Raw genomic sequence first — 22,632 nt, 5'->3', positions numbered from 1 at the left:
GTAGAGTTTTATAGATGAAAATATGTATCTGTCATTTTCAGAAACATGCACCATTCGCCAGCAACGATCGTGAGGATGTGCTCTGGCTATTAGGAAATAATGGCTTACATATTCCATAATTGTTGAAAATTACATATCTCGTTAAGTGGAGTAAGAAGTGGAGTAGCGAATAGGTTGGCCGCTTATTGTCTTGCAGATACAAGACTGTGGAGCTCCTCAAGCACGATCGTAAAATAATTAAGTGGCGGAGACGAGACAGTCACTCCATTACCTTCTGTTAAGAATATACATTGAGTTGCTATTAGGTCACCAATGCTATGGTGGACGGTCTATCTTATGGCGTATCAAACCCTTCACAAATGAATCATAAAATTTATATATAATTGGAGAATGATTGAGAGGTTCAGATTGAGTTTCAGATTGAGTTGCTTTTAGAATGACTTAGAAAATTATTGGGATAAAAATAAAGACCAGCTTGAAAATTTTTTTAATATGAAAGAATGTTATAATTATAACTTGAATATCGGGAACCTAGCTGTTTTGATTTGTCTTATCCTTCGTTTCTAGCTTTATCGGTTATCGTGCTATGTAAAAGAAGTTATTATAATTATCAATTTTATTATATGGTAAAATAATTTTCAATTAATAATTATAAAAGATTTACAAATGGATGAATATTTCTTTTTGAAAGCATCATCATTTGCTACCTTTGTTTTATTTTCTTTTTTCTTTAGTTAAACAATATTGTTGTGATGTTTGTTACTTTTATTTTGAAAAATCAATAAAGCTATTATTTTTATTACCATTTTAAATGACAACATTATTATAGGTTGATCTTTTTCTCAACATCATCCTATTATACAACAAATAAATAAATAAAGGTTCATGGTCTTGGAGAAGTTTTCTATGAAGCTCTTTACTCACAAGATGATCCAATTAAATCTAATTTTCGACAAGCATTGATCATCATAAAGAACCCAGGAACCGAATTTATTGTGAAATAATGAAGGACAGTGGCATTCAAATTTCTCCACCAGATATATTATTGTGTGAACTAAATTTAATTTTAATCACTCTTTCAATCTTTATTATTATCATTTGCTACATATTAAATAAGAAACAACAATAATAAAATATCATAATTATTTGAGTTGGATCTATGAATATAACTTTTAATCTGTAAGATAAATAACAATCATTTTTATGATGCTTTGTTACAGTGATTATAATAGTTACACAATACCCCTCATTTTATGTCTTTGTACGTTATTACTCAATGGGCGCACTCCAGAATGGTTCGTTGTCACGACGGCTGTTACAATATTGCAATAATTTGCATATTTAAACATGACCGTACCATTAACTTAACACGCATGTGTGGACGGCAGATATTGACTTCCGGCAGCCATATTATTGTGACACCGTCTCAGAAACACGGTTTCCCAGCTGTCGCCAGTCTATATCCCGATCCAACAGTCCACAAAAGATCATCCTTTGAAGGCCGGACACGTGTGCGGTAGATAACAGGAGAAGGAAGCGGACAAATAAAGCCCAGAAGAAGCCAGCGAGGATGCGTACGCGTGGGCTTCGGTCCACGTCAGCTGATATCACGTGGTCCCCGCACGCACGGACACGCCCGAAACGCGTCCTTACGGGCGGGTCCTTCTACCGTTATTTAATTAAATTATATTAATACCAGAGATGATGAATGATGAGCGATCTCGTCATGAGGGCCGGGTTCCCTCGTGAGCCGTGGGTGCTTTATTTTGCTCGAAAGGACTACCATTTCCCTGGTAACGCCCCCTTATCTACAAATATTTACTCCGTTTGCTATTTTTTAGTGTTTGCTTTCGCATGACTTCATATTAATCTTTGATAAATTTAATTGTGGATTTTCTTTTCAAGTACGTGTACTCTGCTTTGGAAAATGGGCTACATAGAGAGAAGCAAGGAATCATGAATTAATAATTGGAAGTGTTTATTATAAATCCATGTTGTAATGCAATTATTATCATCAAAGATTCTCTTTTGAAGATGGATCAATATTTTTAAATAATATATTGCATTAAATTATTAATAGGATGTCTAAAACTTGTCTACCTACCCAGATGATTAGAGAAATGCAAGTTTGGATGAGTCGTCATTCATCAGGGAACAATCCACATTGTTACTTCCTGCTATGGATGCTGTAAGTATTAGGATGGGATTGTGTTAGATGTCAGGCCTTCGTGTCCGTGTATATATCTCTTGTTATGCCGCAGCCACCTATTTACTCAGAATTTGTATAATCGACAACTAGAGCCAGAACAATCTACATTGCTAGAGAGGGAGAGACTAACATATATGTAGCATGTGAATGCAATATGATGCTCATTATTGGTCCCTGCCAGATTTCATGTGATGTGTTAATGAGTTTTTAGCAAGAGGACTGCAATGAGAATAATTTCATGCTGCGTAGATATTTATTTTCATAATACTTGGCGTTTCACTCTTTGCACAATAATTTAAAGGTACATGCAAGGATAAAGATGTCATTTAAGTTGCACATGTCTTTTAAATATAAATCAATTAAACAAGTGTAGTTGGTAATTTTCAATAACATATGTTAAGGAAGAAGTTATGTTATGACAGTGATAAAATAAACTAGGCTTTATTTTGAAGTACAATAGCATTTAATGGTCAGTTGTGACATGGACCCACAGCACAAAAGCAGGAGAAACCACTGCACCAATTTGGGGAAAAAAAGAAGCAGAAAAAAAAAAACAAAAGCAGCCAAGGCAAAGCACTAGTAGGTAAGACATGAACCCACTTCAACAGAGACATTTGGGCAGGGCCTGTGGAACCTCGAAACTGGTCCACAGAATGATAGCGACTGCTAGAAATGCCTTGCCAACGCGTGTGACAACCGGATCTCACGGATTTTTAAATATAATTCTCCTTATCATATATCCCACTAACTCACTAAGTCCTCGTGGAGTCAAAAAAAAAAAAAACTAAAATCCTATCAATCATGAAGCATTCAATAACTGGAATTGCATCAAGAGATTGAATCAAGTGTCTATGTTCTTCGCCATCATATCATCTAGATATCAAATTATTCTAAACAAATACAAGCTATAATTCAACACAAGACACACACGGACGCACAACCTTTCCAACTCAGTAACTTAGAAAATTTCTATCACTCGCTACTGATTCAGTGATTCCTGGTATTTATCATAAAATTACTTTCTCAGAAAGGGATATAAAACAGCATAATTGCCATATGTCGCTCATATGGAGAATTAATTGTATTCCACTTGTTAATTATAACATCTCGTTTGTATTTAAGAGTAATAAATATGGCTAATGGGGCATACTGCTTTAATAACATCATTAAAAAGGCTGTCAAAAAATTAATTGAATAAACAAAAGCTTTCCTTTTTTTTTTTCCTCATTTCCTTCGGCTGACTGGCTTCCTAGATTCCTGCTTTCCCATTTGCCCTAGAAATTTTTATTGCTTGTGTTCTCATTGATTGCAAGGGAAAAAAAAATCAAGAAATAAAACTAAAAAGAGGGAGGGAGGGGTGTTTTCCATTAGGTCCCCCTCTACCGCTACCATTACCAAGCTCCGTTGTTGCTTTCCCCATTTGACTCCCTTCCAGTTCCCATAAAACATTCCTTTCTATCAATCCTTTCCATCTATGTTTTCTGCCAACCCATCTTCCCCTTGATTCCTATCAAAGATTTCATCTTTCCTTCTCTTCGCTCTGTTTCTCGGTCTGGTGTCGAGGAAGGACTCGGGATCTCAGCGGTCTCTTTCTACTCTTCTCTCTTCTTCCCTTTGATTTCTTTCATACTTCCTTTTTCTCTCTGCCATGGTGTTCTCTTTAGAGCTTTTTCTCGGTTCCTAAAGAGAGTTCAGATAGTCAAGTGAAGAGCTTTTTGGGTGCTCTGTATTCCGTTCCGACGTGATCCTCTTCTTTTGTTTTGCTCGCTTTTTGGGCGGAAACAATTGGAGGAGATGACGGTAGAAGAGAGGAAGGGGAGCATGGGGAGAGAAGGTGCGCCCAAAGACCAGTTTCCGGTCGGCATGCGGGTTCTGGCCGTAGACGATGATCCGACCTGCCTCAAGTTGTTGGAGATTCTGCTGCGTCGCTGCCAGTATCAAGGTTGGATCTTTTTCTACTCCTTTTTCCTCTTTACCTCTCTCTTCCTTCAGTTTTGTGGATACTGGCTGCGGATTTAGTCATCATGTGACAAAAATTAGTACAGTTTAGTAGTTTTCCACATGAAAAGATCTTGATACGCATTTGATATCTTGATTATGTTAATTGATGTAATGTTTTCCTTTGACTCTCGATTTATATATATTTGGTGTCTTAATTTCCTTTCGTCTGGGTCAAGTTCGGATTTCTTTTCTTTTCTTTCTTTTTTCTCTCTCTTTGTTATGGTTTAACTGGGATCTGCTTAAAGATTAGTTCATTTGGTTCTTCTAGTTACGACGACTAATCAGGCGATCATGGCTCTGAAGATGCTGAGGGAGAACAAAGACAAGTTTGATCTGGTCATTAGTGATGTCCATATGCCCGACATGGATGGTTTCAAGTTGCTGGAGCTTGTCGGCCTCGAAATGGACCTCCCGGTCATCAGTAAGTCTTGGATATTGTCTCATTTTTTCCAATCATTCTAATAATGAGGGTATTATTAGCCTCCTTTGACTAAAAGCTTTTCTTTATCTTTAATCATGAGTGTGTACTGTGTAACAAGCTGGTTTATAGGCAGAATGTGTTTACCAGTGGCAGGAAAGATTTTTTTTTTTTTTAATGTTTTAATACGCTAATAGTGCATTTTGGTTCCCCCAGACTACCTTGTTAATAGATAGAGATCGAGTTTTTATCAATTATATAGAATAATGCAGTTGCTAAACTAAGAAAATCTATAATACAGTGCTATCTGCGAATGGCGAGACCAAAACTGTGATGAAGGGGATTACACATGGTGCCTGTGACTATCTGCTGAAACCTGTTCGGATCGAAGAACTCAGGAATATATGGCAGCATGTGGTTAGGAGGAGGAAATTTGATCACAGAGATCACAATAATTATGATAATGCGGGTGATTCCGAGAAGCCCCAGTGCGCAAATTCTGAAGGCGGGCAGGGTCACATTCCTAGTGAATCATCTGATTATGGTGGGAAACTTAACAGAAAGAGGAAGGAGCAGAATGAGGATGAGGAAGATGATGGTCAGGAAAACATGCATGAGAATGGAGATTCATCCACTCAGAAAAAGCCGAGGGTTGTTTGGTCTGTTGAACTGCACCGTAAATTTGTAGCTGCCGTCAATCAGTTGGGAATTGACAGTAAGATTCCCCTGCCACAACAGTTTTTTTTTTTGCAATTTCCTGTTAGGACTGGACATTCACAGTTAAGTCTTATGTTTCTGTTCATCTTTCTGTTACAGAGGCTGTGCCTAAGAGGATACTTGATCTTATGAATGTTGAAAATCTCACAAGGGAAAATGTTGCAAGCCACCTACAGGTGCTTCATTTCTTTTGATTGTTGATTTTCTTTCCCCGGTCCCTTTTTTTTTTCCTGAGTTGGCATGCCGTGATGGTATTGGGTTAAACACTGCCTAAAATTCCACTGCTGTTGTTGCTACCATTTTAATGAAATATTGTAATAGGTGCCATGGAAAGTCTTTCATGTACTGCTGTGCTGATAAATAGGGGCTTTTGTACTTGATGATGCCCTGAACATTAGTAGATGCATCAAGTTATCTAATTAGTCAAGTCCTCTTGAATGGTTATAGAAGTGAAGGACCAAGGTTTTAAATAAAGGAACACGCTTAATAACATTACCCTCCAATTAGGAAATATAGTTGTCCATCTCTAGTTCATCTAGTTTCATCTATAGTTGTCCATCTCTAGTTCATCTAGTTTCATCTATCATCACATGACTATATTCTTGCTCTGAAGCTGGCTGTCAAATGTTCTGCTTGCAGAAGTATAGGCTTTACCTTAAAAGACTCAGTGCTGTGGCAAGCCAACAAGCTAACATGGTTGCTGCTTTTGGGGGTAGAGACCACTCCTATTTACCTATGGGTCCCTTGGATGGATATGGAAATTTTCATACATTGGCTGCTTCTGGTCAGCTACCAGCACTTTCATCTTTCCAAGCAAATGGAGTGCTTAGTGGAACAAACCCAGCTGGATATGGACTGCGTGAGTTTGCTGCCTCTAGAATAGTTCAACCTGGACACTCCCACGGCAACACAAGCAATCCCATCAATGATCTTGGTAAGCTTCAGCGAATTAATCTACCAGGAAGCCAACATGGGAATTTGCTCCAGGGGATGCCCACAACATTGGAGGTAGACCAATTGCAGCAACACAAGACTATGCAGGATGCAAATATACATTTGTCTGGTGGTTTCTCTGGTACTGGACTGACTACTGGTAGCTCCAGCAACTCCTTTGTTAATGTAACAAACAATTCTTTCGTATCGCAAGCACATCAGCAGCATATGCAGTCAAAAGTGTTAGGCAATCACTCTTCTGTAGGAATGCCGTCTGTGACCTCGGACCCTTTCTCAGTGAGTGTTGGTGGTGCTTCCCATGTGCCTAACCTTGGTAGATGCAATGACACCTGGCAGGGTGATGTTCCATTAATTGGGCATGCATCCAACTCTTTTCATCATGATGACTTGGCTAATATGGGAGCCAATGTTCCAGTAGGCTTGCACATAGACAGCAATCCTCTGAATATTTCTTCCAGCAATGTAGTAGCAGCACCTCTGCATAATCCTGTGACCGGAGGAGATGTACAGTGCCAAGCCAGCTCTTTCGGTGGGAACATGATGCTAATGCCTTCAGCTTTAGATGGGGACTCAAAATTCTTGAACTTCGGAAATGCAGGCATTTCTAAACAGAAATTGAAGGAGCCAAATCGAGATCATATTCGTGAACCTAATCTTGTATTTAATTCTTACTTAAATTCTCCGTTGTCAGGTAATCCTATAATTGGTCCTATTGCTGAAAGTCAGAGACTGAACAATGGCCATTTTAACAAAAAATGGGACATAAGCCAAACAAATTTTGTTACTCCAGTTCCTACACAGAAATGCAAGATTGATAATTCAACCACCAATATCCAGCTGACCCACAAGGAGGAGTCTATTTTGGAAACTTCAAAGTCGCAGGGCGGATTTTATTCTAGTGGTTGCAGCTTCGACGATCTAGTCAATTCCATGATAAAGCCGGTATGATCCTTTTTCATTTGTTTACTTGTTGCGATAAATGTTACTCTTTTTGTCTTGGGTAGCATCACTAATTATCGGTGGTGCATGTGTCTTGCCGAAATGTTTATTTGGTGGTGAGCAAAGTTCTCAACTTAAGGTTTTATTAACATATCTGATGTTTTTAGAATAAAATATAAACCATCATATATTCAAAAATGCTCTTCAGATTAAAGTAAATGGAATCCAAACCTTCAACTCAAAAATAGATTGCTGCAGCTTCCTACCATTTCGGTGGTTTCACTGTTCATCTTCCAAATCCAAATCACAACCCTCTGCCAGCATGATTCAGCTTTGCCACTGTAAGGGGCATGCTCCCCTATGACAAAGCAGTAGGGATCACAAAACCTGAAAACCAGGCTCTGACAAATCAGTAGATATGGATGCCCTTGGGACAATTTGGAACAACCCAAGGGGTTGTAATTCCAGTGAACAACTTTTTGGGTAACGAGCACCAGCTTGGTCGTCAGATTTTGTTGAAGCTCTGTTGGTTATTATTTATGAATGTAAGACTTCATTGCATCATGGGGATCCAAATTAACAGTGTGATTGCAATCCTTGCATACAAAGCCTCCATATTTTATTACTTGTGATGGTCTGAGGCCAACTATTTGAGGATATGCACTGTGCAACTTGAGGAGCAATTGTTGAAGTTAATGCAAGTTTCTCATTAGGAAATGAACCAATAAACACTTGCTGCACTTACTTGCAGATCAACATGGATATAGAGGGTTATCATGGCCCTCTGATGAGTACTGACTCCTGATTGGAGCTATGATGCACATGCTGCATCACAACCTCTTATTTATTTCATTCACATGAGTTGAACAAGTGGACTGCAAGATTATGCTTCTCTTCTTGCTGCAGAGAAGGTTGCATTGCATGCACTACTACCGGATTATTACTTCATTGTGGTCCTTTAGTAATTCATGAAGTCAAAGTAGTATGCTGATGAGTTTTTTTATGTTACCTGAACAGCATATCTCTTAGAAAGTTTCTCCAAATGAACATACTATGAATTAGCACCTCATACAATGGGTCATTGGCTTGGTTGTTCGCATCAATATATGCAACTTTAAATGGAATGTTCAAAATAATCTTGGAGTGTCTAACACTGCTATGATATTTCGAGGTTTTACAGATTCATTGTGGTTAGGAGCAGACTTCTGTAAAACTTCCAAATGCTTTGTTTGGAATGTTATTAAACCTGGCAGGTTATACAAGATTGTATCTCTTGGACTAAAGTTGGGGTATGATAGAAGAAATATGGTTGAGGTTGTTTTGTCAGTTTTATCTGTGTCCCTGCACATTGTTGGCTCATCCAGTCTATCCCATTTTACTGTTGATTTGAGGAAATATATTTTCTGCTCAAAATTCTAATATACGCATGAGCTTTTCTTTCCGTAGGATAAGTTGCCTTTCACTGTAAAGATATGAAACTATAGGGTCCATTGCGTTGGTAGAGGAGCTCTTCCATAATATTTTGCTTGTATAACATCAAGCACCACATTCTAAAAGACATTCTCTCTTGTGAGAGTGCATTTCATGTCAAAATTAAATTCTGGCATGAGGCGCCAAATTATATGGTTACTGACAATATAAATTCAATTTATTCTTCCTATTTATTTGGATGATGGTGGGTTGGATTTGTCTTTAAAAGCTTATTTCTAAGAGAATCTGGTGAGGTATATTCTTTCTTATATATTAAGAGTTTTTTTTTCCTTTTTTTTTTTTTTTTGGCCTTTATACCTTTGCATGTTCACTTTCAATCTTTTTTCCGTTTTAGTCCTCTTTACGCCATCTCTGAGTTGAATATGAACGATCAAGGAATTACTTGGTTCGCTTTTGTACTGCAAAATTTACAGGTGTGGTGTTTCTCAGGTATCTAACTTCATTACCTTGTGCCCTGCAGGAGAGGGATGACATTGCATTCATGGATAATGACATAGGATGCGACTTCTACCCTCTAGGTGCCTGCATATGAAGCCCTTTATAGGTACGTTGGTGATGCTTTCCGGTGGAGTTTGTTACATTATGTTGCCGGTCTCTGTGGCAAAGGATTCCAGCTGCCATTGTTGCTACTTTTCTCTCTAGAATGATTTATCGTTGTGTAGGCTAGAATTGTTAGAAAAAAGATGGTCCTGCATCTGGAATTTTGTGATGCACAGCCATGGATTTTGATTTGATGGTTTCCGTAAATTATGATGCTAGTGTTTTTGGATGCATTGTGCTCTTAGCACCAATTTCTAGTCTCCATAATTTCCATGGCAGAATTTGGTTATTATGCAATGCTTTGGGGAGTGCAATCTCCATCGCTGCGTGTTGCTAAATATTCCATAAGATTAGAGTTGATGATTTGACTTTCATAAATCTGAGCTCTCATCATTGAGGTTCCAATTCATAGGCATCCCTTGATATTCATTAGAATTCAAGCTTTAGGGAAAAGTGGTTTGATGTTGTGTTAAAGCTATTAAAAAAAAAATAAATCATAATGGCATAAAGTTAAGCCCAAAAGTGACATTGCATGACAGTCTTGACATTTTTTATGTTCATTTTTACGATGCATCACTTTTCCAATTTGAAACCTTTATATTTTATAGAAATTAATCAGCAAAAGGAACTATGGTATTTGGCGAGCGCTGAAATGATTAAGCGATGCTGTTATTTCCTAGTTATTGTTTTATTATTATTATTATTTTTATAATACTAGCTAACAATTGCTGCTACACATTTGTATTTCACCAACAACATAATGCTTAAATGCTGGGATATTGAATACTTGCGATGTTATAATTAATGGCTAATAACATTTGCAGCAGAAACAGTTACATAGCTGTCAACTCATCCCCACATACTCTTCCCTTAATTTTTCTCTTGATTGCTTTTTATTATGCATTTATTAGTTGACTGGTCTGAAGTTTTATTATGCATTTATTAGTTGACTGGTCTGAAGTACAGAGATTTCCTACAATTTGGACAATAAAAGATGGGGCCAGGTCTTAATGATGGGTCATATATTGATGACATTATTTAAATTAATTCAGGCATCTAAAGGACTTACAGAGGTATGTGTTAATGGCTCTTCTTCTAGGATCAGATGCTGGATTTGATGAATGCTATACTCCGAGCTGACAGTATTATTAGCTGACCAGTGACAGTGAATTGAAGTAACGTCGGTAGCTTTATTAGTTCTGAAATCTTGAGGACAAGGAACCTTTACCCAGTGGGACGGAATTTTACTTCTTGGCAGGTTTTGAAAGGGAAATAATGAACTACTGTTAAAACGAGCTTTCCAAAGTAGAAGAGACGACCAGACATCACTCTTTTAGAGTCAATTCAAATGTTAAATAAACTAAGTGCATGGAGAGGGATTGTTCTTTTGAAGCTTTGAGACCAAAAAGATGTCAAAAACCTGTTCTCTTAAGAGGAGCATAGCCAATCTTTAATTAGGAATTTTTTTTTAAATCGAACACTAACTAATGCCGCCTCTTGCCAATTAATCGTAGTTGAGTTGGTTTGGCAGTGTACCATTAGATTTTCATTATCATGGTGAAGTATGAACCATGCATTGCATTGGGTGCAAACGTTGTACAACCAAGGATGCTTCAAGTGTTACAATTGCCCACTGCAAAAAAAAAAAAAGGGGGAGTGAGCACAATTGGGCACAATATTTTGCATCGATCAAGACCCTAACATCGAGAACATTTTATTACAATGTTCCGGGGCATGGCCCCAGTGTGCAGCTAAAGTTGACATCATGTGTTCATGTATTGCTCTGGAGCAATTTGTGGGTCGCTACGTCATTGGGTGGTACCTACTGTCGGTTAGTTGGCAGCAGAGGCCCGGGTTGGTCCAAGGCAAATCAGGCCCGACCGCATTCAGGTCGGGCTATTATGCTGGCCCGAGATGGTTGGGTCTCAGTTTCGACCTATCCTAGGCCAGCCTGAAGTCTAACTCAAGCCTGGCCTGTCCTGGCCCCACGCCCCCGGCCCCAAAGATCGGTTCGATATTCCAGTCTAAAGTTTGAAAAGAGAGTCTTTGTGCACCCCATGTGGTGCAATAAAGTTGACGTGAAATGCACCACTCAATTATCTTAGAATACGTAGCATATTTAACAATAGAACAGATATTTAATATCGTCCAATTTTTTTTTTAATTTTTAATAACAAAAATATCTTTTTCTCCATAGAATAAAAAATGAATAGTATTATTACTTCCTGATATTTTGTATAATTTTTCGTAAATATATATGATATCCTAAATCATATATATAACTTTCTGTATTTTTATAATATCTTAAATAGTATATATGATTTCTTGATGCTTGTATGATTTTTTATGAATATATATGACATCTTGGATAATATATATAACTTTCTGTGAATTTACATGATATCTTAAATAATATATATGACTTCCTAATGCTTTATATTACTTTTGTAAATATCTATGACGTCCTGAACGATACATATGACTTCTTGTGAATATATATGATATCCTACACAATATATATGGCTTTATATTGCCTTATATAACCTTCTGTCAATATATATGATATCCTAAATGATATATGACTTCTTATAAATGTATATGACATCCTGAACAATATGTATGATTTTTCAATATCACATATGACTTTTTGTTGGTCATATAACGCATCAAGAAGTCATATATATTGTTCAGGATATCATATATATTTACAGAAAATCATATAAGATGTCAGGAAGTCATAATATATTGTTCAGGATAGAAGCGGACTGTCCTAGGGGGGGGTTGGTGGGGTGCCAAGTTCCAACTTTTCCACAACTTCTATATATACCTTAGATTTTTTAGACAAAATTATATATATATAGATGTTTGGTCCTTCTTGAAATTGGCTGCTATTAAATACAACTTCGAGAATGTAATAACCCAGTTTCAGCAAAAAAAAAAAAGAATTGAGAGAAGATTCGGTGAAGGAGTCTTCTTCTTCCCGAATGACTTCGATCAGAGTTGGAAATCCTCCATCGGGGAGGAGTTCGGCTCTTCCCTCTTCATCCCATCAAATTTCAAGGCCCAATCTGACGGGGATCACTAGAGTTCCACCTTAGAAGCTGTTGCATAGCCATCGAGAATCTGAGGTGGAGAATCAAAATTCAAGGCCCAATCTACTTTATCCTTCCTTCTCATCATGTCAGTGATTGCCATCGGTTGCTGTGTTCGTTAGATTTTTTTAAGATTTTCCCTTCCCTATTTTTCCCTTGTTCAATTTCTTGTTTTTCTTGGGATTTTCCAATACTGGTGGTCATCATCGATCGTTGGACTAGTATGGATGGGCTGCAGTGCAGCAGCCCTGGCTGTCGTCGACCACAGTCGCATCGACCGTGACCCCTGGTTTGAGATATAAAAAGAGACTGTTCGGTCCCCTATTTTGGCCCAAGACCCACGAGAAGAAAGAAAGAGAAAGAAGAAAGAAAAAAAAAAGAAAAAAAAGAATAGAAAAAAAAAGATTTCATTATTAATGAATTTAGTTTTATGAAAGAACGTCATGTTCAATTCAAATAATATTTATAAAAAAAATTATTTAAATAAATTTTAATTATTTATTAATATTTTTAATTTTTATATTCTCTTAGTCTCCTTGTAAAAGTTGATGTGATCCATCTCTGATTCAAGATATTATATATATTCACAGGAAGCCATATATATTGTTTAAGATGTAATATATATTCACCAAAAATCATATATATTATTCAGGATGTCATATATACTCATAGGAAATCGTATAAGACGTTAAGAAGCTATATATTTTGTTCAGAATGTCATAAAAATATAAAAAATTATATATATTATTCAGAACGTAATATATATTCATAAAAAATCATATAAGATAAAATAATAATATTATTCTTTCTTTGTTCTATGGAACGTATGATATTTTTGCCACTGAAAATTAAAAAAAAAAAAACTGAGCGGCATTAAGTATCTATTCCATCTAAGTGCGCTACGAACTCTAATATTATTGAATGATACACTCCTATTGCATCGTATGTGGTGTATAAAGAATTACTCAATTTAAAAAATATTTGTAGACCACGCTTAGATACATGTCAATGCGGTCCGGCCGGATCCAATTTCAACTTTGGCAACAGGCAGTGATGTTGTCTTCCTTTGGGTTCTGTTGTCCCTTGCTAAAGAAATTAAATTTTATTACCCCAGCAAATTAGGATACAATTACCTATTAACAAAGAAGAATTTAAATTTTTACCCAAAAAAAAAAAAAGAAGAATTTAAATATCTTTTTGATGTATCTTTTATATTGATGCCTTGCAGGTCGAAGAACGCCACTAACCTACTCCCAGCGTGCATTGTCTTCAGTTAGGAGGCCGGGGGACCTATCACCCAAGAATTCTCTTGCGATTAATGAACGTAAGGTCATCTCCATCTCCATTCCAATCCAGCTTAGAAAGTGGAAGCTAGTCCTAGAGGATCAATACCAGTCTATTACGCATACTAGTAGAGATACTCTTAGTCCAACATCCTGGCCATGATTTCTTCACCGCCACTGGATCCGGACAAAGCTCCAAATAATCAATGCTTGGTTCACAGAAACGGAACAGTGCTCAGAGTACCTGGTTGGCCATCAAATGCTGGTCCACCGTGCAAAATTTCTTATTGTTGGTGGGAAGGCCGCTTAGGCTTAGATTGACAGCGTTTATTCTTTCTTTCTTTCTTTGTTTCTTCTTCTTCTTCTTCTTCTTCTTCTTCTTCTTCTTCGATCACACTACTATAATTTAAATATAATCCAAAATATCTTATAAAATTCATGGGCAAGTATCTCCCTAAACCCAGTCTCCAACGTACTCGATAACAAATGATGCAATTCAATTTATCGTGCTGTTCGTTTTCTGATAGATGTACTGAACACAAACCACGATGGAATGATGAAAAAAATTCTAAATGTCGCGGAGAAACGGATGAGCCTTCAAACACTACACCTCGTTTCAGATCCAACTGATAACCATGATGGAATCATTGTTAATGAAAATCCTCTCCACTCGTAACTTCTCCTTTGCAAGGGCTGCCTTGGCCCGTTCTCTGGCCTCCTCACATGTCTCTGTTGCAGCATTGCACTTTTCAGCCTCTTTTTGATACTGAGAAGCCAATCTTTTTGCATCAACAAGGGTGGCATTCATGTGATGGGTATGCTCCTCAGCTACAACCTCCTGCAGCTTCAGCTCCTCTGTGAGGAGATCCACAAACTGCTTCTCCATCTCCATGTTCAGCTCTGGATCATGTTTCCCACAATCTGTCATGTGAAACAGTATATCCACCAGCAAGTATGATAAGAACAGAGAATAGTTCTGGATCATATTACAAACTGAGACATCAATACAAATATAGAAGGTGAAGAGGCAATAACAGGGTCAATGACAATGAAGCAGTAATTTCATGCTGATAAATATTCTCTCCTTTGATATTACATGCATAAATACCGAGCATAAAGCCTTTAAGCAACTGAATAAGCAGTGGATGGAGTAGGCTAGGTTGGAGCTTGTAGATTCTACAGTCCTGTGATTTTTCAGATGCCACAGTTCATTTTAAAAATAATGATGATATTCCATTAATTGACACTATTGGAGCTGCAACTCAACAACAATTTCAAGTGCAGCTACGATCCATATATAGAAAACCCCATTCATATCACAAACAGGAAGCCAGGCACTTTCAGGATGCTTAGATACAATGAAATTTGACTATTTAATTTTAAGATACAACATTGCTTCACACATCTCATGTACACACACACAATCCACAAACAAATGTAAAACAAAGGCACAATCTAACTACCTAACATTGTGGGAGTACAGAGAAACCATTCTCTGTTGCATACAAGGAACATTTTCTCAGAATGGTGGTTAATGTATGTGTCTATGCAAGCGAATCATTTCATTTAAGTTTGACAAAAACCATTTTCATAATTCTCTTCCTCCAAATATTTTTTCTTTTCACATATTTTCTTCCATGCTCAGCCTCAGCACAGGGAAATTTTGGTAATAAAAAGACACTGAACTTGGAAGTGAATCACCTAATCCTACCAACTATGAAATTTAATCACAAAGAATTGATCCTCTTTGAGTTAACCTTCACAAATCACAATGATCTTCCTAAAGAAATGATGAAGCAAGCATTAACATACATGGCCCCTGTTGTAGACAAGGGCTCGGCCCAACACGTAAAGTATTGTCTGCTCTGGCCCATGGGCCTCACAGTTTTGCCCTTCAAAAGGTGCCTCGAGTGGGAGAGAAGGTTCTAATACATATAAGCCATATTCCCTCTTGATTCATAACCAATTTGAGACTAAAGATGCCCTTCCCAATTATACCACAACATCGTGGATCAAACAACGCCCCCTTGATAGTTCTAGCTAGGTCAGATTTTGGCAGCAATAGATTAGCGTGCCAGGAAGGGGCTAACTCTTCAGCCTTCCATTTCACATTTCTTATATCTTCTTATTACAGGAACGACATTCAATGTGAAGCAACAAAAGATCCATCCCGGATGACATTAAGCTGCAATAAACTCGGAGCAATCCAATTGACACCGACCTCATTCAACCAAGAAAGATCTCTACGAATCGCTCCTCATATCAGAAACGAGTTGAGTTGAAGATGCAGTAAGCCAAACACCGGAAGCAAGGAAAGCGGAAAATCAACTAAGGATCTAGATCCATCCAAGCAATCAAGGAAGATCAACTGAGGTCACCCCGGCTTCGACAGGGACCTCCAAATCTTGACTACATGGATAATCAACTAGCTCCGACCGAAATGATTCGATTTGATCGGTTAAATACCGATTTAATGACAAGTATGAGCTCCGGCTTGAAATGATTCAACTTGGTCTGCTGAACACCGAGCTAACAATAAGTATGAACTCCGACTCGATATGATTTGACTTGATCGGCTGAACACCAATCTAACGACAAGTATGAGCTTCAGCTCGAAAAGATTCAATTTGGTAGACTGAACACCGACCTAACAACAAGTACGAGCTCTGATTAGAGATGATTCTACTTGATCGGACAAAAACCAACCAAACGACAAGTATGAGCTATGGCTCGGGATGATTCAACTTGGTCAACTAAGCACCAACCTAATGAAAGATTCGAGCTTTGGCTCGGGATGATTCGATTTAGTCGACTAAGCACCGATCTAATGAAAAGGTGCGGGCACCACCAAAATTGTTTCTAATAACACTAAAAAAATGACTCAGACTCAGAAGTGGAAGGCAAATGATATGGCATATAAATCAGCCTCCCTATCATGAATGGACGCATGGCAAATAATTTTATAAAGGTTTGAATTCTAGATAGTTACATATTTGCTATTAAGATAATCTAAAAATAGAAAGATGATTATGACAGATTTATATCTAAATAAAAAGAGGAGGTGAGGGCTCATAATGAGAGAGTTATATCTTATCCCTTAATTTTTATCTCCAACCATGACTAATCCTTACTCTACACCTATATAAACAGAGCCAAGGGACCCAAAAAAAAAGACAGACTTGGAGAGAAAAAGACTCCCACAACTCAAAGCTCTTATGATGAGAGGCTCATAAGTCCTCATCCATCATATTCTTTTCTTTCCTCAGTGTAGGTCCACAGGTCATCAAAAATTCGAAAAATCCGAAAAAGCTGAAAAGGCTAAGAAGGCCGAGAAGACTAAAAAAGTCGAGAAAACTGAAAAGATCGAGGAAGCTGAAAAGACTGATAAAATCGAGAAGGCTGAGAAGACTGAAGAAACTAAAAAGGCTGACAAAGCTTAGAGGACTGAAAAGGTTGAGAAAGCTGAGAAGACTGAGAAGATCGAAGAAGCTGGGAAGACTGAAAAAGCCAAGAAAACTGAAAAGGCTGACAAGATCGAAAAAAAATGAGAAGACCGAACAAGTCTAATTTATCAGAAAATCAAATAAATTGATCTCATCAGAAGGCTGAGAAAGTCCAACCTCCTCAGAAGGTCGAGTAAGTCAGCCTCATCAAAAGGCCAACTAAATCGACCTCATTAGAAGGCTAAGAAATTCAATCTTATCAGAAGGTCGAATAAGTCAATCTCATCAAAAGATCGACAAAATCTAATCTCATTAGAAGATCGAGAAAGTCTAATCTCATCAGAAGGTTGAATAAGTCGATCTCATCAAGAGACCGAATAAGTCGACCTCATCGGAAGACCGAATAAGTCGATCTTATTAGAAGGTCGAGTAAGTCGACCTCATAAAAAATCTGAGAAGATCAAGCTTGTCAGAAAGTCGAGAAGGCCAAAAATGAAAAGAGATAAAGCCATCCGAAATCAAGCCAACCAAAATAGGATAACAGTTTATACCATAATTTTTTATTATAATCTCATTATTCATATTCTTCCAAAGTCCGATCTGATTTAAGCATCGGAGGGTCCGATCAGAGCCAATCCAGCGAGTTTTTTCGTCTTTTGGTGTGCAGATCCGCGACTCCAAGGTAGATTGTATTTCACCATTGTGAATTAAACAACACCCTCCGATAGTTTTAGCCTAGCCAAATTTTGAAAGCAATATATTAGTACATTAAGTAGGGGTCGAGGTTCGCCTCGGCTGACTGTGGGGCTCCTCAGACTGTACACATCGAAGTCCTCCTTGACTGAGGACTCCATTGTGGTTCTAGTAATGTGGAGAACACCAATAATCCCACATCGGTTGTGAGTCAAGGAGAAAATCGTGCTTATAAGGAGGGAATCATCATTCTCACGTGAAGCGCTTTTTGAAGGGTAAAATCATGAGGCCTATGGGTCAGAGCGGACAATATCTCACGTGTCGAGCCGAGCTCTTATCCACAATAGCCTCCATTCCTTTGGAGCATTTGCAAGCAAGAAGCCAAGAGAAGACAAACAAGAACAATGCCACTCAAACCACAAAGTATCATAGTACGCAATAAGAGGCCAAGCTGCCAGGACACTTGTGCAAGTTCATTCTGCATTTTTTAGCACAATATGAAGTTACTCCATTCTACAATCAGTTTTCTTATCATGGTAATTACTTTTGCTTCTGAATATACCAAAAGATAAAATCAGACTAAGTCCTACCAATTATCCATTCTCCCCAGCTAACAGCTCTTGGTGTTATGATCCATCCGGTCTTAAGCCATCTATTTCTTTGAAATAATTTTCAAAGTCAAACTGTTAGAGGGATGAGGACCACATCAACATTGAAGCAGCTCTACAAGATGATAAGAAATAAGTTCAATATTGAAGTTTCCACCTTCACAAAAAGTGAACAACAATTCACAAATGTCATTTTGTTCCATGCAGCAGATACAATGAGGCACTTACTGAATGCATAACACATCATGAATACATGCATCCACAGGATATCTATACAGTGGAAACAACATTCCAAGGCTTTTACAGAACTCTTTGATGAAACTCGTGGGTAATTCAACTGCAGAAAAATGAAGCAAAAGTGCAATATGTATGAATGCTAAACTACTAAACATAAAAGCAACTTTTACCCATTTTATGAGGCAAAGACTAGCAGACTGAGGCAAGCATGCATTGCCTTTCACTCTCTTCTGGCATGGAGATGAACATTTAAAAATGCCTATGCTAGAGAATATGTTTTACATTCCAAAATTTGAAAATCGGATGCCTAGCATGTTAGATACTCAAATGTGAAGAAAATGAGAGCAAAGCTGGCAGGAATGAGAAAGAAAAAGGCTGGATTCCATATATTAAATTTGGTGATAAATGAAAAGAGCTATGCCAAATTAAGCACCGTATCTTAACCTCTTTAAAAGCATATATATATATATATATATAGAGAGAGAGAGAGAGAGAGAGAGAGAGATTGTTCATGGGATGAGTTTAAACCTGTAATGGAGAGGTTTATCAATCCTGCAAAAGAATAAAAATTCAATAAGTCACCGGTTAAAATGACCAAACATACTGCAGAAATCACATAATTTGGAATTACAAGAATCAAGAAGATATAAATGCAGTCATCAAAAGAAGATGAGCATTTCTGAATGAATAGTTTGCAGTAAAAGTAAGCTCCTTTCAAAGGATGTATAATAAAATATGAAAATGTAGTGCCAATTGATGCGAATTCATTCACAACAAAGAAACCCAAACATCAATTTTCATCTTAAAACATCACAAGAAACATCATGGATAAATCGATCCTCTGTGATCTAGCTATAGTCTTCGAAGTGAATATCCTAGCTTGGTGTATATCCTCAATGTCAATGTCTTGCAGCAAGGCCCTGTCAACTAAGATGATACAATGAACTTCACCACTCAAACAAAATGGTGGGGAAGGGGGGCAAAAGAGGCTAACTTCATACCTCTAATCTAAAGAGCTACAATGAAAGTTCTAGGCAATTCCTAGAAAGTCTTTTCCAACAAGAGATGAACGCATTGTATGAAGGTGTTTCATAAATAAGTGCTTCCATTTTCCAGTGATTCCTTCTAAGTAATGAATGAATGCAATATATCAAGGTTCTTCCTTTTTTCATATGCTTCAGCCTGAACACGAAAGAAAGATACATTGTGTATTAAGGTAATCACTTGCTTCTTCTTCAAAAGAAGGTTGTTGGAAGGATGGGGAGCAAACCCTTTTTTAGCCATCCGAATCCATGAATCCCTTCAATGCTACTAACCATATAGCGTAGATCATAGACAAATAAGCATGTGATTCTACTAGTTTGTTGTTTGATTTAACATATCCTTCATAGCTTATCTGGTATGAACGGAAGGTTTCAGGGCTACAAGATATCTTGAGGCAGTCACACGTATAGATACACTAGAAGGAAATCTGGAATTCACACAGGAATAGGTCAACATATGCCAAAACAATCCAGTTGAAAGGGTAACATTACTAATTTGCAAGAAAATACCATCCCAACAGGTGGGAAAAAAAGAACTCAAAAGAGTTTTAGCTCAGGAACTAATGATTCCCTCCATATCTAGCTACCCATTCTAACATCAGAGAAAAATACCCAGGCAATAGGAAATTGGATTTTCTTCATCCATATTCCTCGGCGACACACGATCAAGCATTAGCAATCTTCAGAAATTGAAGCAAAAGTCAAGAACGGTCCCGACTTAAATTCATGCCAAACCTCGAAACACATCATCGAATGCTAAACAATCGTCAAAATCAAGAATAATTTGGCAAAAAAAGAAAAAAAAAAAGAATCGAATGAAAGGGGAGCATGAAATCAAGAAAAGGGTACCAGGCGCGATCTTCTGGAGGGAGATGGGAGGGGGGCAGTCGCAGACGCAGGGCGCGCAGGAGGAAGAAGGGTAGGAGGAAATGCCGGTGAAGCCCTTCTTGTACCTCCAGTAGAGAGCTGGGCCCGAGACGCAGAGAGCGGAGGCGACGGCGAACAACACCAGGCAGCACTTCACGCACGCCCCCGACCGCCGTGACCCGCCCATCCCCTCTCGCTCTCGCTCTCTCTCTCTCTCGCTCTTTGTCCCTTTCTTTGGTGTTACTACCTTTGCGAGCGTCGACGGCTCTGATCCTTTCAACAAATTCTATGGAAAGATCTTTTGCTGTCGTCAACCAGCCGTGCGCAGGACGGGGGATGTTCGGTCAGAGGAGAAGTGGAGGCGGAATAATTAACCAGAGGGACGAGAGTCGGCACAACCGCAACATTTCGGTGAGTGATGTGAAGAGTTGTCAACAGAAAATAAATAGGTTGCGTTTGATGCGTCGTTAAATAACCTTGAGAGATGACGTAGATTATTTGATTATTATTATTAAATTATTAATAATATTGGTTATTATATTTAATATATATAGATAATATTATAATAAAATTATTAAAAATTTTAATTGATATATTTAGTATGATAATCAAATTATCAATAATATAAAATTAAAATTTTAAAATATTTTTATAAAATTTTATAAAATTTTAAATTATTAAGGAAGAATTTTATTTTATTTTTTAAATTTTAATTAAAATTTTTAAAATATACGTGAGAGGAGAGAGCAGCGATTGGATAGTTGGAGGAGGGAACAACGATGATGGAGATAAGAGAAGAGAGATCGATGTCAGTGTAGAAGTAAGAATTGTGGTGAGGATGACGAGAGTGCCCGGCAAATAGGAGACGGTCGAGGGCGACAAGGGTACAGGAGAGTTCGGAGAAAAAAAAGAGGCTAAAAGCCGTCGGAGGAAAGAATGGAAGAATGAATTTTGTATAATTTTTTTTAAAAAAATAATTTTATTCAAAATTTTTTTTATAATATTATCAAATAAATAATAATCTGAATAGTTATTTTTTTCTAATGCAATTTAGATTGTCTTCTGAGAAGCAAATTAGATTGCAATCCCAAAAACATATCAAACATAATAATTTAATAAATTTATTTTAAATTATCATCAATCTAAATAGATTGTTAGCTACCAAACACAATCATATAGTCATTGTAAAACTACGTAATAGCTTAATCAATGTATAACATGAGTGTCCCATGTAGTTTGGACCATCCCTCGGTCCCCCCCGACAGGAGATAACTCAAGTACATTGGAGAGGGGGGCTTAAGTACCACTTCTGGCATATTTCTTTTTGGTACCCTTCTCTAACCTACCAAACAGTGGAGGCGGCTTAATCCTAATGACTTTGCTATTTTGACCCAACAATGCCAAGTGAGATCAGATCGTTTTAAGACCTTAGAATCTTTTACCAATCCTATGTCAATTTTCTCGTACCTTGCAGTGGTAGGCCAAAAAAAAAAAAAAAAGAAAAAGCATGGGCATCCAACATGTCATCCCAGGATTTTTACTGGGGGTGCAGATTTTGTTTTGTCCGCCGAGAGCCATAACGAATGGTCAAAGTGAAAACTACAAGCTGGACTCATACTATAAGAAAGTATATATGGTAATTTAGGCTTTCTTATATACTAAATTTTATCAGATATGCTCTAAAAATGTTTTATTTGTAATTATAGCTAATCGCATAAATGAGATTGGTTCAGATTATTGTAGAAAGGCAACTAGTTCTTTGTCTAGAATGTGACAGACGGTCATACTATGAGAAGATTTTGTAGCTATCTATAGCAAAAGCAAATTGAAGTAACATAGTGTTATCTTTCAGCATGTGCACAGCTTTGCTGCAAGTTTTTGGTATCACTTATGCATTTTGTTATTATTTATTCAAACTTTGATCTCTTGATTTTTAAATAAACATTAATTTTTATATTTAGTGATGAATAATAATTGGGAAGTTATTTTGATTAATTCTATCTTTCCCTTTTGAAAAAAAGAAAATCATCCTATGGCCTAGCATGGGATTATTTTTACCCATCTTTAGAAAGAATATAATAGACACCGTATTTCTAA

The 22,632-nt window shown here is 37.4% G+C and overlaps 2 protein-coding genes across 5 annotated transcripts; one reads left to right on the top strand and one right to left on the bottom strand.

Moving 5' to 3' along the window:
* The first annotated feature begins 3,496 nt into the window (after window positions 1-3,496).
* On the top strand, window positions 3,497-13,922 carry LOC105050710 (two-component response regulator ORR22). 4 transcript variants are annotated; one of them, XM_019852218.3, is made up of 7 exons: window positions 3,497-4,151; window positions 4,479-4,631; window positions 4,930-5,343; window positions 5,445-5,521; window positions 5,985-7,241; window positions 9,190-9,273; window positions 13,590-13,922. In XM_019852218.3, the coding sequence occupies exons 1-6, from the start codon at window positions 4,004-4,006 to the stop codon at window positions 9,259-9,261; spliced, it is 2,121 nt and encodes a 706-aa protein (XP_019707777.1). In that variant the 5' UTR covers window positions 3,497-4,003; the 3' UTR covers window positions 9,262-9,273; window positions 13,590-13,922. The 4 variants fall into 4 exon arrangements, with proteins under 4 accessions (XP_019707777.1, XP_019707776.1, XP_073098476.1 ...); XM_019852217.3 differs by lacking the exon at window positions 13,590-13,922 and adding an exon at window positions 10,369-10,771; XM_073242375.1 differs by lacking the exon at window positions 13,590-13,922 and having other exon boundaries at window positions 5,985-6,990; window positions 7,090-7,241; window positions 9,190-9,520.
* A 202-nt stretch (window positions 13,923-14,124) lies between these two features.
* Window positions 14,125-20,954, bottom strand: LOC105050711 (uncharacterized). Its single transcript, XM_010930829.4, has 3 exons — window positions 20,518-20,954; window positions 19,154-19,177; window positions 14,125-14,565 (listed from the first exon to the last, which is right to left on the bottom strand). Exons 1-3 carry the CDS (start codon window positions 20,720-20,722, stop codon window positions 14,261-14,263), a joined length of 534 nt encoding a protein of 177 aa, XP_010929131.1. The 5' UTR covers window positions 20,723-20,954; the 3' UTR covers window positions 14,125-14,260.
* Window positions 20,955-22,632: the final 1,678 nt, after the last annotated feature.

The sequence above is a fragment of the Elaeis guineensis genome, chromosome 8 (genome assembly GCF_000442705.2).
Source record: "Elaeis guineensis isolate ETL-2024a chromosome 8, EG11, whole genome shotgun sequence".
NCBI lineage: Eukaryota > Viridiplantae > Streptophyta > Magnoliopsida > Arecales > Arecaceae > Elaeis > Elaeis guineensis.
This window is presented reverse-complemented; position numbering and strand designations above follow the sequence as displayed.

Bases quoted from the DNA above. Each gene is read 5' to 3' on its own strand.
- LOC105050711 (XM_010930829.4), bottom strand. From the start codon at position 20,722: ATGGGCGGGTCACGGCGGTCGGGGGCGTGCGTGAAGTGCTGCCTGGTG. The intron at 19,178-20,517 runs GTACCCTTTTCT...ATTCTTTTGCAG, and splicing joins CCTCCAGAAGATCGCGCCTG to GATTGATAAACCTCTCCATT. The intron at 14,566-19,153 runs GTTTAAACTCAT...TTCACATGACAG, and splicing joins GATAAACCTCTCCATTACAG to ATTGTGGGAAACATGATCCA.
- LOC105050710 (XM_019852218.3), top strand. From the start codon at position 4,004: ATGACGGTAGAAGAGAGGAAGGGGAGCATGGGGAGAGAAGGTGCGCCC. The intron at 4,152-4,478 runs GTTGGATCTTTT...TGGTTCTTCTAG, and splicing joins GCGTCGCTGCCAGTATCAAG to TTACGACGACTAATCAGGCG. The intron at 5,344-5,444 runs GTAAGATTCCCC...TTTCTGTTACAG, and splicing joins CAATCAGTTGGGAATTGACA to AGGCTGTGCCTAAGAGGATA.